General features: G+C 46.0%; 1 protein-coding gene across 2 annotated transcripts in view; it reads right to left on the bottom strand.

The window, feature by feature from the left end:
• Positions 1-5,208: 5,208 nt before the first annotated feature.
• Positions 5,209-15,175, bottom strand: part of FBXL7 (F-box and leucine rich repeat protein 7) — a 373,949-nt gene continuing 363,982 nt past the window's right edge. Inside the window, exon 4 of one of the 2 annotated variants that reach the window (XM_034998820.1) lies at positions 5,209-8,559. In XM_034998820.1, the coding sequence (XP_034854711.1) occupies positions 7,637-8,559 (923 nt within the window). In that variant the 3' untranslated portion in view covers positions 5,209-7,636. Of the gene's footprint in view, positions 8,634-15,175 lie in introns of both variants that reach the window. The other variant, XM_034998821.1, reaches the window with a different exon arrangement.

The raw sequence follows: 15,175 nt of genomic DNA, 5'->3' as shown, positions 1-15,175 counted from the left end.
CAAAAACAAAAGATAAAAAACTACAGAACTCAAACATGAATTTATGTTTCATCAGTTGCCACAGAAAACTTAACACGCAGAATTATACCAAGGAGAGAAGTACAGGAAATTTATCCTACTCGAAGTCAAGGAATAGTAAGCTCTAAAAAAGTTTTAAAATTTGCATTTGTTATCACCCTAAGAATTACCAAAGATTTCTTCTTTTCAGCCAAAGGAGACTTTGGGCCGAATTTCCCCAGGGTCGTTCTTGGATTTCAGCTAGTCCCAGGGTTTAACATTGGACTCCCGAGCCCTGGAGAGGAACTTTGCTATGGAGCTGCTGATAACTGTACTTTATATAGTTCGGAAAATTGGGTACGAAAGGTCACTTTGCTCCCTGGCCAGAACAAGCTATTGGCTGTGAGAAATTAGGCATTGGGGCCACAAGGCCAATGAATGGAGCGTGAAGGAAGCTAAAAAAAACAGGGGCGCCTGGGTGGCTCAGTCGTTAAGCGTCTGCCTTCGGCTCAGGTCATGATCCCAGGGTCCTGGGATCGAGCCCCGCATCGGACTCTCTGCTCAGCGGGGAGCCTGCTCCTCCCTCTCCCACTCCCCCTGCTTGTGTTCCCTCTCTCGCTGTGTCTCTCTCTGTCAAATAAATAAAATCTTAAAAAAAACCCCAAAAAAACCAGAAACACTCAGCACCTGAGTGTGGTTTTGCTTTTTGTCAACGCAGAAGGAGTCCTTGCCTAACCTGATCACCTTCAAGACTATTTTGCCCCATGCATTTGGGATTAAGCACACGCTTTAAAAGGAACGGAGGCTAAGGCTCTCTCATGGCAGTGTTTACATGCCCCATCGCTTTCCTGTGTGCACTATTTTTAAAAGAAACATTACACACAGGAGCCCCAAGGCGATGGTACCCGTAAAACTACGCCAGCATGGAAATCTGCAGGAGACTCTGGTTTTCATTAAGTGAGCAAGAGGTCATGCATTATTTGGGGTTTTTTTTTCCCTCTCTTTCTTTTTTCTTTAAATCTACAGCCCTTTGGTCTCCAACCTTCCAGTGCATCCACAGCCATTATTCTTTGGATATTTTAAAATGATGAACATAGAGCCAACTGGAGTCTCCCCATCCAATGAGCCAATGAGCCTTTGCGGCATAGACGCCATTCACACAGATCAACTCTCTCCTAAATCACAGATTGCCCTGTGTGGCTGTAACGAGAACAAGAGAAATGGTGTGAATTCTCCCTCTCCGGCTCTTCTCCTAAGACAAGGATCTGTTCGGCAAAACGATCTCTGCAGTGGCTTTACTAAGTCACCAGGAAGCACGAAAACCCACCTTTTGCCACATTTCTCCATGATTCCGGGGGGTGGGATTGCAAAATGAAGAGTTTTTCAGTTGAAATCCAGTACATTTGTGTAGTTATCCTGTAAGTATGAGAAGTGTAAAATTAGACACAGGTGATTATATCTACTTTGGTCTCCATCTCCAAAGGAGAGGCTTCGAGATAAAACAAAGAAGGCATTTATCAGTTGTGACAGTTTGTCCCTTTATCTACTTTCTCATAAATGAAAAAGACCGTGATAAGTTTATTTAAATTCTAAGTGTAAGCACCCACGAAGAATTCACTCATGATGTGAAACCTGGAATTTCCTTAAAAATTTTTATTTTTAGGGGGTGGTTGTGTTCACTGGTGGTGGTAGAAGATCAGAGACAAAGGAAGTGCCAATGATTGGTTCCTCTGCGTGGTTAGAAATCTTCTCCCTGGATCTTTCTGCATGCCTGTCTGGAAATGGGCTTCAGAATCCTTCCCAGACTTTGGAAAACATTTGGGGCTCTGCAAAACCACAAGGATTGCTGTCTCATGGCAGCAAAACAAAAATTAAAAGCCTTCCTACCACCCTCACACTTTCTAATGGCTTTCATCACTTAGTTTATCGTTACTGTGGCAGATAATTTCACATTCCCAAGCCTGGTAATATCTGAGGTTTCAAAGAACCAATCCTCAGTGAATTTACAAGTAAAACCCATTTCTTGGCAATTTTAATGGCTATTTAATCAATCTCACTCGGACCATCCATTGTTTTTGACATTACCGACACAGACTGGTTTGCCAAAGGGGCATGGTAAATTGAGAAGCCACAATTATTCCGACCATTCTCATCATAAACATGTAACAATTAGACTTGTTCCACAGAGCAGCCATGTTGGCTGAAGCATCCAAGGATAACTGAGGGAGGGCACTCCTGTCCTCTCTCTGTGCTAGATTCTGCAGAAATCATGACTGCAGGCTCGCAGGCCTATCAGGAATGCTGTTTGGGAGGCCATTCAAGCTGCTTTGAGGTTCCTCAGAGTTTGTCCAAGAAATTATGTTTCAGTGTTGTTTTTGCAGAATGTTCCCACTCTTGATATGGTATGTATGCGTGTGTGTGTGAAAGAGTGTGTAAATGTACCCAGGAACTAATCTGTGGGATGACATTAGAGCAGAACAGAACTTGCTATTTCCATATGACGACCGCAAGGCAATGACGAAGTTAACCCGTCGTTAGTGTAGTTAATGTTATGATAATGTTAGCCTATGGTAAAGAGAAATGACTTCGTTAACCTTATCAAATACTGTCTTCCTGCCTGGGCTCTATGTATGCTGTTTGCATGTTCAAGTGCACCATGGCTTGTGATGTTCCCTCTGACAGGAGTCCCTAAGTTTTATTCCTCTTTCCAGACGGTGATGAAAATTACTTCTTGGGCAAACTCGATCAGGGAAAGACTCTCAGTGCCCCCACAGTGTCTGGTACATGTTAGGTTCTTAATAAATGCTTGTTGGACGAATAAATGAAAGGATCTTGCCTCTTTGCTTTTTATATCCCCCTCTCCATCCTATAATTCATTCCATGATATTATAGTTAGTGGATCTGACGTTCCATTTAGGGTAAGGATATTCTCTCTTATCCCCCCAGATCCTATCACAGTACCTGCTCAATAAACCTTTGTGAAAGGGGTTGCTGGGGATTGTCTGCTCCCTCAGAAGAAAATGATTGGCATGCCCTAGGCATCCTTTGTTCATGAAGAATGACTGTAGTTTCCAGTCTCCATCATATGTTGATCATCATGGGCTGGGATAGAGTTCAGACATACTGATCTCATCAGTGTAAAATTCAGTAGCTCAGTGACTGGAAAGAGAAACATTCTGCAATATAGAAATGACTAGACTTGGAAATATTTAGGTCAAGGGAATTTTTTTTAAATGATCTTCAAGGCCATCCCGAATACCGGGATGACGCTGGTTGTTAACACCTGAGCAACAATTTAGAACTTACACGTAGCCTTCCTGGATAGTCCAAGAGACCGGCATCCTTGTAAATATTTTCAGCGGACACCTCTGCTGGAGATGCCACAGTGGTCCTGGTGACAGGCGGGGGTTGAGCAGCCTCCAGCTCCCAAATGGAGATGTTCTTTCATCCCATGTGGTTTTAGCAGATCTGGTGACTTGAAGGGGGAAAAAAAATGCTCTACAAAAATGGATCTGTGTGGTTTTAGGAGATAACGGTGCACTCAGAGAAAAAGGGAGAAATAGTCACATCTGAAGTACATCCCTGGATGGGATGTCCCCAATCTTAGTGTCTGGGAGAGTATTCCTTCCCCCAGGTGAACAGCTCTGCCCACCTGGCGGTCATCTTCATGAAACCGCCTGAGTTGCTCTTTGGGCAACTGGAGCCGTGTTTGGGGGAGTCTCGGTGACGGCATCAGCCTCCGTTGCAGACCGATGACTACAGGCGTGCCCCTTCACCCTGCACCTCCCCTTCCTGCCACATTGAGGACCACAGCTGGTGAACGGATCAAAAAGAAGAAACCATTTGACCAATAGCATGCAAGAGGGAAACTGACTTCATTTGACAGATTCTCTGTGTGAACATTTTCACTGCAGTGTTCACCAAGTCTCTGATTATGCTCTCTCCCTCCCCTGGTGTCGAGTCAGCATTTCTTCAAATTAACGTCTTTCTTAACGAATCACGATTGCCAGCTATTGAACAAATGCACTACTCTTGGGGACTTCTTTGTGAAAACTGGGACATGGGAAGCAATTTTATTGTATTACTTTGCCTCTTAAAAAGGCCCAATCTGTTTCGTTTCATGTTGAATGCTCTTGGGTAGCAAATTTTTTGAAAACTTTTTCAAATTCTGAACAAATGTCAATTTAAGAAGTCATGAACCTCAAGGACAAATGCTTTTATTTCCTGCTAGCTTATTCTGGGATCTTGACCAGGATTACGTGGGGCTACCTCCAGTGAATGCTCCCAGGCAGCACACTGTCCTATTGGTTAATGTGACAGTCATTAAGCAGCTGACATAGGCTATGAAGAAGGTTGAGGACAAATACATTTAAAATCAGTATCTCTTAAAAGCTTGTTACTTGCTAAAGCAGAATTGTGCCATTCATCTTTCGGTGCTTGCTTTCTGCCATACTGATTTCTCAGATCTAAAGGTTGGGGTGAGTAGAGCTTTGGCATTTCTTTTTTTCCAACGGAATGATAATTTTTCCATTTAGATCAGGTTGCCATATTGTCCTTCTACGTTTTAATGCTCTAAGACCTTTAAAAAAATTGATAACAATCAATGGCATAATTTCGACGATTACTCCAGCATTTGGACCTGTGACAGGGGACGTATTCAGGTCCACGGTTACTTATTCATAGTTCTGAAACCTGGAGAGCTCTGAAGAAATAGAAGCTTTTTTTCATTATGTTTAGCACAAATTAATTTGGTGACAAAACCTGACCTGAATGGATGCAAGGCTATTTAGTCTGTAATAATCTTATATAGTATGACTCTTCACAGCGACGGCTGCAGAAATCTAACGTGTTTGACTAAGGGTGTCGCCCTTAGGTGTATTACAAAATACACCACAGCTCACTTCCTCAAATATAAAAAATTATGAATTCCAAAATACATCTGGCTCCAAGAGGTTCGGGCTAAGGAATCGAAGACCTGACCTAAACTGTGAAGGTAATGATTTTTCACTCACCTGCTAATTTCCAGCCAAAGTCACTGAGCCAAGGGAAACGACAAAATCGTGGATGCAACTTTAAAAGTACAAGAGCTGCAGTGACCCGACTTGCTGACTTGCTCTCCAATTCAGCAGAAGCTAAGTTTCTTCCTTGCCCTTGAGTGTCCCCATCTGAACACCATGCTCCTCCGGCCAGCGTTATTAAATGAGACTTAACCCGATTACCAACATATTGCTTTATTTCTTGGTGGTAGTAAATTAAGGCTTTCTAGAGTCATACAGCACGCAGTGATTGATCATTAGAAATAAAACAAACAAACAAACAATGAGCATTCAATTTCGCAGAGGCAGGAAGGAAGCAATGTTTTAAAACAGATAAATTTCCTAGTGAGGCCTTTTGCTTGGTCTCTAAAAATCTGCTGAGCTGTTTCCCCAGTGACCTCCGCCATAGATTCATATCCCAAGAGGGGTGGGCAGAGTGGCCGAAGAGAAGACTGGGGCAGAGGGAGAGACTGGGAGAGACAGCACGTGCTGGGCAATGAGTGTGAAAGTCAGCTTTGCCTCATGTGTGGAAGACAGGTTAGACGGTGTTGTCGGGTGGTGGCGATAAAGGTATTGTAATGGGACACCCCTTCTCTGGTTCAGGGCGCCATTTTGGATCGCTCTTCTCATTCCGGGAGTATGAAAATTAACCACTTGGAAGACCCCGGTGCCAAGGGTTAGGGACAATCCTTGTGACTCTCAACTCCTGAGATGTTAGACATGGTCAGAAACCACAGAGCATGGGAATGCTACCTTCAGCCTCTTTCATGGCTCTAAACACTGGGACTATCATGAGACACTCTCCCCTGCCAAGCAGTTCACTTTCCCCATGGCACATAGTCATGACTGCCCACTAAATTGTTGACGATGTTGACTGGGGAGCAGGTCATAGGTCATATGGTGCAGGAAAGAAACCTCCTGGGCAGACGCCACCTCACTCTATCTCCTCCTTCCCGACATAAGACAAAGAAACGCAGGGAGCCTACAGTGGGAGTGCAGTTGTCGAGTTGTGTGTGAGCTTGATCTGCAACCAATTCCACCTACTTGGCTTGGAGATACAGAAATTCTGGGTTTGGATGGTGGACGCTTTGAGAAAGCAGTGGGTGACTGTTTGAAGAGCGATGGAGAGGTGTGGCCAGAGAAAAATGTGGGAAAAGTCATGTGTTTATTAACAAAAGGCAAATCAATTTCATGAAAATGAGCAGTGGACTTTCTTCTGGCATCCCGATTTCACGCAAGTGAGGCTAGCAAATGGATTCCCATCCAAACAGGGCCATTTAAAATGCATACTTGGCAAGGATTTTAATGTTCTATTCCAAGGGCCTGGTTAGCAGGCCCGCGCTCCAGTGTGGTCAATGTGCTCCTTCTTCCATTTGCCTGACATTTTTGAGTGAATGGTCTTTAAACACCTGAAAGTTTGCTGTGTGCTCTTTGACAGAGAACATGCAGATAGCCATGGGAGAAGGCACACGAGGTGGCAATCTGTGCCGTTAATCACTTCGGGCTTAAGCCCAACAGGCTTCATGCGATGGAGTCTGGATGCACAGAGAAATAAATAGATGAGAAAAGTGGAAATGTGATCTGAATGACAAAGAACCAACACGTCTGCCCCTGCCAGCTGCAGGGCAGATGTAAATGTGTCTGCTACATATCACATGTGCACTAAGAAAGGATAGGAGATCCTTCGAAGACATGAGCTCTCTTAGGCCTCCCTAGTTAATGAAAACTTGTGAGGGTCTTCCTATTTGAAAACACTCAGCAAGATCCACTTGACTGGGGCTGTGGGCTGTGCTCTGAGTGGGAAATCCACTGCCTCCATAAGATGGTGTGGGGTCGGGTGGTGCAGGAAGCGCCCATCACAGGAACCATCCACCTAGTGGGGCAGGAGTAGGTGCCCGAGGGACTCACCCACCGAAAGAAACAGGGTTGGGTGACATTCAGATCGGAACTGAAGGACATGTGGGACATTCATGCTGGCACTTCCCAATCTCCTGAAAGCACCCACAGAACCAATACTCTTGGGAGAGGTAGATGCCTCATATGCTGTAGGCCAAGGCACTGCTCCTTACTGACAATCTCTGTCCTCTCAATTCTAAAATGGGTACGAAGCGATCATCGAGCTGAATGGCCTCTGATTCAGTGCGGGCAGCCGAAGCCCAGAGATGTCAAGTGACTTGCCCAAGGTCACACAGTTATGTCTGTGGCAGAGCTGGGGGGGGGGCAGGAGGGGAGAATGCAGGTCTCCTCCTGCACAGTGCTGCTTGCCCCAAGTGATTCTTTAGAAAAGGGTTGGAAGCGCTTTGTATATACCACGTGCTAGGACATTTATTTAACAAGAATTTGCTTGGGCGCGGGACTGCTGAGTGCGGCTTAGGCCACTCAAGCGGTTTAAAGAGGAGGAGGTCTGGAGAGCATCATTATCCTGGATGTGTGGTTGCTGTTGGCCAGGGAGGGGCTGTGGGGGGGGGGGGGCGCGGTTGGGACAGGTGTGTGCGCGCAGAAGCCTGGGATGCCGCCGGGAGCAGAGAGACAGAGAAAGAGGCGTTCTTAAACACACTGCCATCGGCCTTCTGAGGTACCTCTTTGGGGAGAAGAGAAACTGCCTACAGATGACCTGACCCAAAAAACCAGTTTACCGGCACGGCAACTTGCACCCCCCCGCCCTCCCCCCCGCTCTCCCCCCACCCCCCCTTGCTTTCCTGGACCCCTGTCGCCCACGAGCACCAAGGAAAACGAAAAGCCAGACCCCCAAGAGCCTCCCAGGAAGCAAGGGCTGCTACGGGTGGGCGGGTGCCGGCGCTTACAGATGCTGCTCTCGGGAATCGCGCCACTGGGTCCGCGCGCGGCGGCCCGAGCGGCCCCTTCAGAAGAAGGCGGGGTTGGTGTGCTCGATGGCGCAGCGCTTGCAGTGGCGCTTCACGAACCGCAGGGCCTCCACGGACACGTCGCAGTCCTGCACGTTGAGCATCTGGAGGTCGAAGCAGTTGGCCGCCACGACCTGCAGGCCCTGGCCCGTGATGCTCTCGCAGGACTTGAGGCTGAGCCGCTTGAGGTTGAAGCAGTTCAGGGCCAGGCACTCGAGGCCCGTGTCGGAGACTAGCGGGCACTTGCCGATGTCCAGGGACTTGAGCTTGGCGCAGTTCTTGGCGAGGTACTCCACGCCGTGGTCCGTGATGCCCTCGCAGCCCCTCGCGTTGAGGTAGCGCAGCTTGCTGCAGTACTTGGCCACGTAGCGGATGCCCACGTCGGTGACGCGGCCGCAGTGGGCGATGCTGAGGTACCGCAGGCGCGCCTCCAGCTTGGCGATCTCCCGCAGGCCGAAGTCGCTGACGAAGCGGCAGTCGCTGACGCTCAGCTCCTTGATGGAGGTGCAGTAGATCATCAGGTAGCGCAGGCCCTCGTCGGTGAGGCGCACGCAGCGGCGCAGGTACAGGTGGGTCAGCTGCGTGCAGTGCGCCGCGATCGTGTGCAGCCCTTCGTCCTCCAGCACGAAGCAGTCCGTCATGTCCAGGTAGCGGATGGAAATCTGTTTGCCATGCAAGGGGGACAGTTTAATGGAGGCCTCCCGGGTCAAGCTGATGCAGGTCACTTTGGAGCACCCTACACAGAGAGACAGAACACACGCTCAGAGAACCTTCGAGAACCGGGCGTGGGGTGGGGGGTGGTACGTGCCTCACCCGGGGGATGCCGTTGAGGATTCCTTCTCGAACACCTCCCCCCACCCCAGCGCGGCCCCCGATGTTACCCTGCCCGTTTTGACCCCTACGGAGAACAAGAGCAAGACTGGGTTCTCCCTGCTCATCTGATCCTTTAATGATTATGGGCGTCTGGGTTTAAGAGGCTCCCTAGGCTTTTGAATCAGAAACACCGCAGCTCCAATTCCACATCCGTCACTAGCTGCCTGACATGGGGCAAATCAATCCTTCTGAGTCCCTCATTTGTCTTAAAACGGGGATGATCATGTTCCCCACAGGTCGCTGTGAAGAATAAAGGAGACAATGCTTGTAAATATCTTGCCCTGGCCCAGAAAGTTCTGGAAGCTTGGTAAGGGCTGATTCTCTCCCTGCAACGGTCCTGTAGCTCTGTGGTCAAAGAGGTAAGATCGTGCTGGAGGCGGCTTGGCCATGACCTTGGTTTGGCAGAAAGAGCATTTGGGAGTCACAGCTGGTTCAGGTCTCCTCCTTAGGGCCTCAGGCAGGAGGCTTAACTTTTCTGTCTCAAGGCTCTTGTCTATGCAATGAGCATGAGCAGCTGGGGTGCCTGTATGTTGGGGTATCATGAGCATGCAGTGAAATAATGGGTACAGAGGTACTTGGAAAACTCCAGGGGAAAGATACATAATGATTAATCTAACCGCTGGCCACCTGGAGACTCAATTCAATTCTTTTTGGTCAGGGAAGAACAACTGTGTCATCTGGATGACTGCTCCAGCCCCTCAACCAGTCTCCCTGTCGTGCCCTTACTCCCAACTGTCTGTTCTCAGAGCTGCCGGAGAGATTCTGGGAAACAGAACTCCAATCGTGTCACTTTGCTCCAAGTCTTTGGATGCCACCCCCTAAAGTCTAAGGGTCCCCTGAGGACCTGTACCCCTGCTCTCTTTGACTTCATCGCTTACCCCACTCCTCTGACCCCGCTGGCCTCCTGGCTGGTTCCCAGACAGCTGAGCTGCCCTCCTGCCTCAATGTCTGTGCACGGGACAGGGCTTCCCCGGGTAGCCCCGTGGGCCATCCCTACTTTTTGAGGTCTCTGAGCACACGTCAGCTTATTGGACAATTCTTCCCAATCACCCTGTATGAACCAGTGTCCCCTGCTTGACTCCCATTTCTTTTCAGCACTCTTTATCACTTTGTGGCATGATACATTTATTTGTTCACTTAAGTATTTGCTGTCCTCACTCTGGAAGGTAAGCTCCTGAGGAAAGGGACTCTGGGCTGTTCACTGCTGTATCCCTCATCCCTGGTTCATAGCTGGTGCTCACTAAACATCTGTTGAATGAACAAACTAGTGAATTATAGTGAATAGTCTTCTGTAGGAAGATCAGATAGGATAATTCATTTCATTTATTTTTAAACAACAAACATTTATTTCTCACAGTTTAGAGGCTGAGAAGTTCAAGATCAAGGTTGCCAGCCAATTCATTTCCTGGTTTCTGGTGAGAACCCTCTTGCAGACAGCTGCCTCCTTACTGTATTCCCACATGGTGGAGAGAAGGAGAGCAAGTTCTCTGGTCTCTGTTATAAAGGCACTAATCCCATCATAGGGGCTCCACCCTCATGACCTCACCTAAACCTACTGACTTCCCAAAGGCCGCACCTCCTAATAGCATCACACTGATGGCTAGGGTTCCAATATAGGGATTCTGGGGAGACACAAACATTCAGTCCGTAACACTATCCTCCTCTTCCCACACATTAACCAGACCTTTCCCCTCAGGCCAGTGCTCTCATACCAAAAATGTCTCCAGCAGATGGCAATTAGGCAGAAAGCATGCCCAGCACACGGGAGGCCCACCCCAGTCACATGGCAGGGGGGTGTGGAGGGAGGAGTTTCCTCTCTTTATGTAAGTACCTGCAAAATATATATGATTTCACCTTCTGTCCCGTAAAGCCTATATAAGCCTCTAGGAAATATTTGTGGACCTTGATCTAGAGCTAATTTTTCCCCACTCAGGATAATTTAAATTCCAACATTTAAATGTCCTCAGGACTTTGGCCATGGCCGATGTGAATTTATACTATAAAACAACTGTCTGTTTTATACTTAATTATAATGCCTTTATTTGTATTGAATTATGAAGTTTACAGAATGCTTTTATAAACATTTCCTTACCTGATTTTTAATCCATTTTACTGATAAGGAAATGAATGCTTAGGAAGATTTTGTTGTTGTTGAGATCTAGAACCCATTTAATACTCTATCCTTTTTCAGATGATTGGAAGATAGCTTTAGCTATCTCTCTAAACACTGTTTCTAGCCACTCTTCCCCTATGAATGTGTGTATACATGATACATTATATACATTACATATTATACATAATTATATATAAAACACTCATTCAATGTATATTTCAGTTCATTTGATATTACATAATATATGTACAGCATATTTTTAGTATATAAATATAAATATGATGATGTCATTATATATATATATATATATATATATTTCATCCCACTACATAAACTGTATCTGTATTTTTCATTTTCTCTGTGCTCGTCCCGAATCCTTCTTGCAGTTCCAAAGCCAGGTGCTTCACCTCAGGCACCTCTGTGCCCTGGCTGCCCGAGCAATATCCAAGCTCCCAAATGGCGACATAATCGTGCTAATGGGGACGGTCCTCCCACCTCCTGGCAGGCTGCCCAGGAAACTCTTATAAAATTCAGGTCCTGGGAATAATGAGGTTCAAAAGCCAAGTGCGACCAGGTCAAAGAATTTCAGGAAAGAGTAAAGCATACAATCCAATGCTGGAGAACAAAGATGGTGACTCATCAGAGGCTGTCCACTCTGCTCTATCCAGTAGCCGTCATGGTTGTGCAGAAGGTGGTTGGTAACCCTCACCTTCAGCTTTGAAATATTCCTTTGTTTTGAATTTCTTTTTTTTTTTAGAGTGACTGTAATCCTGCTTATACCGAATTTATATGTCCACAGTAGTGGCGGCCTACCTGGGATGCCTGTGAAGGCATTTTGTTTTTCAAGTTCAGATGACAACCTTTGTCCCTAAACTCTTAGTTTCGGTTTCTTATTATTTATTTTTAATCTCTACTAAAATCTGATGCACTCCAGGAAGGATATTATATTTGATTCAGGGAAACATGTGCCTTGTTTTTGAAACCGAGTCCCCAATTTAATGAAATACTGGTTAAGCTCAGTTTTGGTAAAGATGCTCTTTTGATCTGCTTGTATTATTTTAGATCAATAATTTTAATTTAAGCCTCAGCCTTAATTCTTACAGATTTGTTAAGTTTGGACTGAAAAGAAAATAAACTGGTCCATGGCCCAGTAGGTAGTATCTGTGGTTAGTTCATGCATTCATACATTACAGAGATGCAGAGCACCCTAGAAATCATCCCATTAAACCTTCATTTTTTAAAGATGAAGCATCCCAGACTCAGTGAGATTACGAGACTCATACAGCCAGACAGGGGAAGGTTTTCTTTTTTTAGATTTTATTTATTTTTTTGACAGAGAGAGATATAGCGAGAGCAGGAACACAAGCAGGGGGAGCGGGACAGGGAGAAGCAGGCTTCCCGCAGAGCAGGGAGCCCGATGTGGGACTCGATCCCAGGACCCTGGGATCATGACCTGAGCCGAAGGCAGACGCTTAACGACTGAGCCACCCAGGCGCCCTGGGGAAGGTTTTCTGATGCAAGCCTTCAATTATAGGAGAGGAGGTAAGAAATGACTAGGATATAACATGCAATTGATGAACTGCACAAGAGATTTACTGTAGATGTGTCAGCATGAAGTGAACATTTAGATACTGAGGAATCAGGAGTCTTGGAAGTGGTGAGTATCTATAAGAGGATTCTTGAGAGAAGCAATTTGATTACCTAACATGGAGATTAGGCAGTAAGGTGATAGCATGAGCAAATATGAGACCCAAGAAAGCATGGTGGCAGAGGGGTTGTGAGGAGTGGCCATAAGGTGGAATGCAAAGTATCTGATAGCATTTAATGGGAACTGAGATAGGAATGGTCCATTGGGATCAGATTATGGGGCCTGCCCTAATACTCAGGGTAAGGAGTATGGATACTCCTCAATAGGAAATGAACAATCTAGGTTGAACATATCTGTGGGGTTTCTTCCACTTAATTGCAGATTTGGTTCTGCTTTCACAAAAATGTTCTTCGTTACCATCCCCTCTCATTATTGGAGAACTCCAGGTGTCTGGTTGTAAGAGGGCCCTTTGAGGCAATTTCATTTGCGATAATTACAATATATTATACTTTGAAAACTGGTGTGCTTTACTGTGTTTCATTGATGTTTCAAGACATTATTAATTGTGATAGTTAATTTTATATGTCAACTTGAGTCGATTAGGTGCCAAGACATTTGGCTAAACATTTCTGGGGGTACCTGTGAGCCTGTTTCTGGGCAAGATTAACGTCTGAATCAGTGGACCCAGTAAAGCAGACTGCCCTCCCCAATGGGGATGGGCATCATTCAATCAGATGAGAGCCTGACTACACCAAAAGATGGAGGAATGGAGAATTTGTTTTCTGCTTGACTGTTTGAACTGATGCATTGGTCTTCTCCTGCCTTCAAATGAGACTTACACCATCAGCAGTCCTGGTTCTCAGGCCTTTGGACTTGGACTGAACTGTACTGTCAGGTTTCCCTGGGTTTCTAGCTTGCAGATGGCAGATCAATCTCTTTACACATACACACACACACACACACACACAGCAGATCAATCTCTTTACGTGCACGCTTGCGTGTGCACAAACACACACACTATTCTGTTTCTTTGAAGAATCTGGACTAAATATTAATAAAAGGTAATATGTGATAATGACAAAAGCCTACAGCTAGTTATAGTAAGTTTCAATGACTTGAAAAGACAGCTTTCAAGGGGAGTGTAGCAGGGACAAGAGAGTCTCACATCCTCTGGGGTAACGAAGCTCTAGACCAGCAATGAATCCTCCAAAGTCGAGGTTCCTGCCAGCGAGAAGGCCAGCTCGAAAACCAAGGAGAACAAGGCAGAGGTGAAATCACCTCTGGCAGCCCTCTGGCTTCTCCCAGTATCAACCTAAGGTTTCCAGATTCCCTCAGAACTGGAGTGCACCATTTGGAAAACCCCGCCCCCTTCCCCCCCATAGCTGGAATCCTGTGCTTTAACTTGGTGAGTTAGAGATTCCCTTGTGTACATAGTGTCTACACAGGTCCCAGCTGGTCACTGGGAGGCATGTGAGAAGACCACAAATATATTAGGCTCTGCAGATTAGGGGGATATAGCGGAAGGGCATCAGGCTTGCAGAATGGTTAGTCAAAAGGGCCTAGCCCCATCCACTCACTCAGGCTAGAAGCCCAGGAATTTCCATTCCCAAAGTAGTTTCTACATTTCTGAATTTCAAAAGGACTCCAACAGAAAAGGGCACAGTACTTGCAGCGTGTCCCGAGGGTGTTCAGGGAGCTCCTTCAACAAAGATGGGGACTCCAAGAACAAGTCGTTCTCTAACCTGATTTTTGAAAAGACAAAGAAATGAGGTGTCGAAAAAATAGGCCCACGATGCTCAGAATCTTAGAATGTTAAAGAAGCCAATTCCTTGCCTTTTTTTTTTTTTTTAAATGAAGAGGAAACACATCTAGAGAAAGCTGTGAACTGTGGCAAATCACAAAGTTTTGAAACCAGTCTCTACCACATCACAATGCTTTCTGTTTCCAGAATTCCTTGGAAGAAAAATGTAAGAAAACCTCTTTGTTTCCTGCCTCTTTAGGCCCGCAGCTGCTCATGACTAACTGAAACTACGGTTACTATGGTTTTGTCCCGAAGCCAGCGGAAGGGGGTGGAGAAACGAATTGCTTTCCAGCGAGGGAAACAATCTGCGAAAAATAATTGACTGTCATCTGAAATATTTTCAGATGTCGGCTTTTGAAAGAGAGAGCAAGCTCAGAGAGCAGACTTTGACTTCAGATTTTTTTGGAGGGTATCATTTACCTCAGATGCTTGTAAATCCCAAATTCTGTTTATTCGCCTGTCACAGTGGTTTTTACTTCTTGACCCCTCCCCGACCATCCCTGAGGTTGTGGCTCATGCTGTTCGTTTAACTCCCTGATGCATCTTACAGATTTCAGCCTCTCCAATGTTGGTCTTTTGACTGGGCAGTGGATGAGATAAAGAAAGGCTGTTAGTCCGGCTGGATCCACGTCTGGCGCCAAAGTATGAGCCTGCGTTTTAATTCTTCCTGCCTGAGAGAGGTTTTCAAGCAAAGCAACCATGCTGGGATTTCCCTCAATTTTAAAAAGATCTAAAGGCTCCACTTGATGGGCCTTATCCTTGCAGTATGTAATTGAGAATTTTGCTTAAAAAAAAAAAAAAAAGATCCAAAATCAACCCAAGGGTGAGGACAGTGGGGGTGAAATATAAGGAGACACTTGACCATGATGGATTTTCCCCAGGGTCTGCAAAATGGCAAGCAAT

Source organism: Mirounga leonina, unplaced genomic scaffold, assembly GCF_011800145.1.
Source record: "Mirounga leonina isolate KUSES-001 unplaced genomic scaffold, KU_Mleo_1.0 Mir_95, whole genome shotgun sequence".
In the NCBI taxonomy this organism is placed as follows: Eukaryota; Metazoa; Chordata; class Mammalia; order Carnivora; family Phocidae; genus Mirounga; species Mirounga leonina.
The sequence above is the reverse complement of the archived record's forward strand: the minus strand, read 5'-3'. Positions and strand labels throughout refer to the sequence as shown.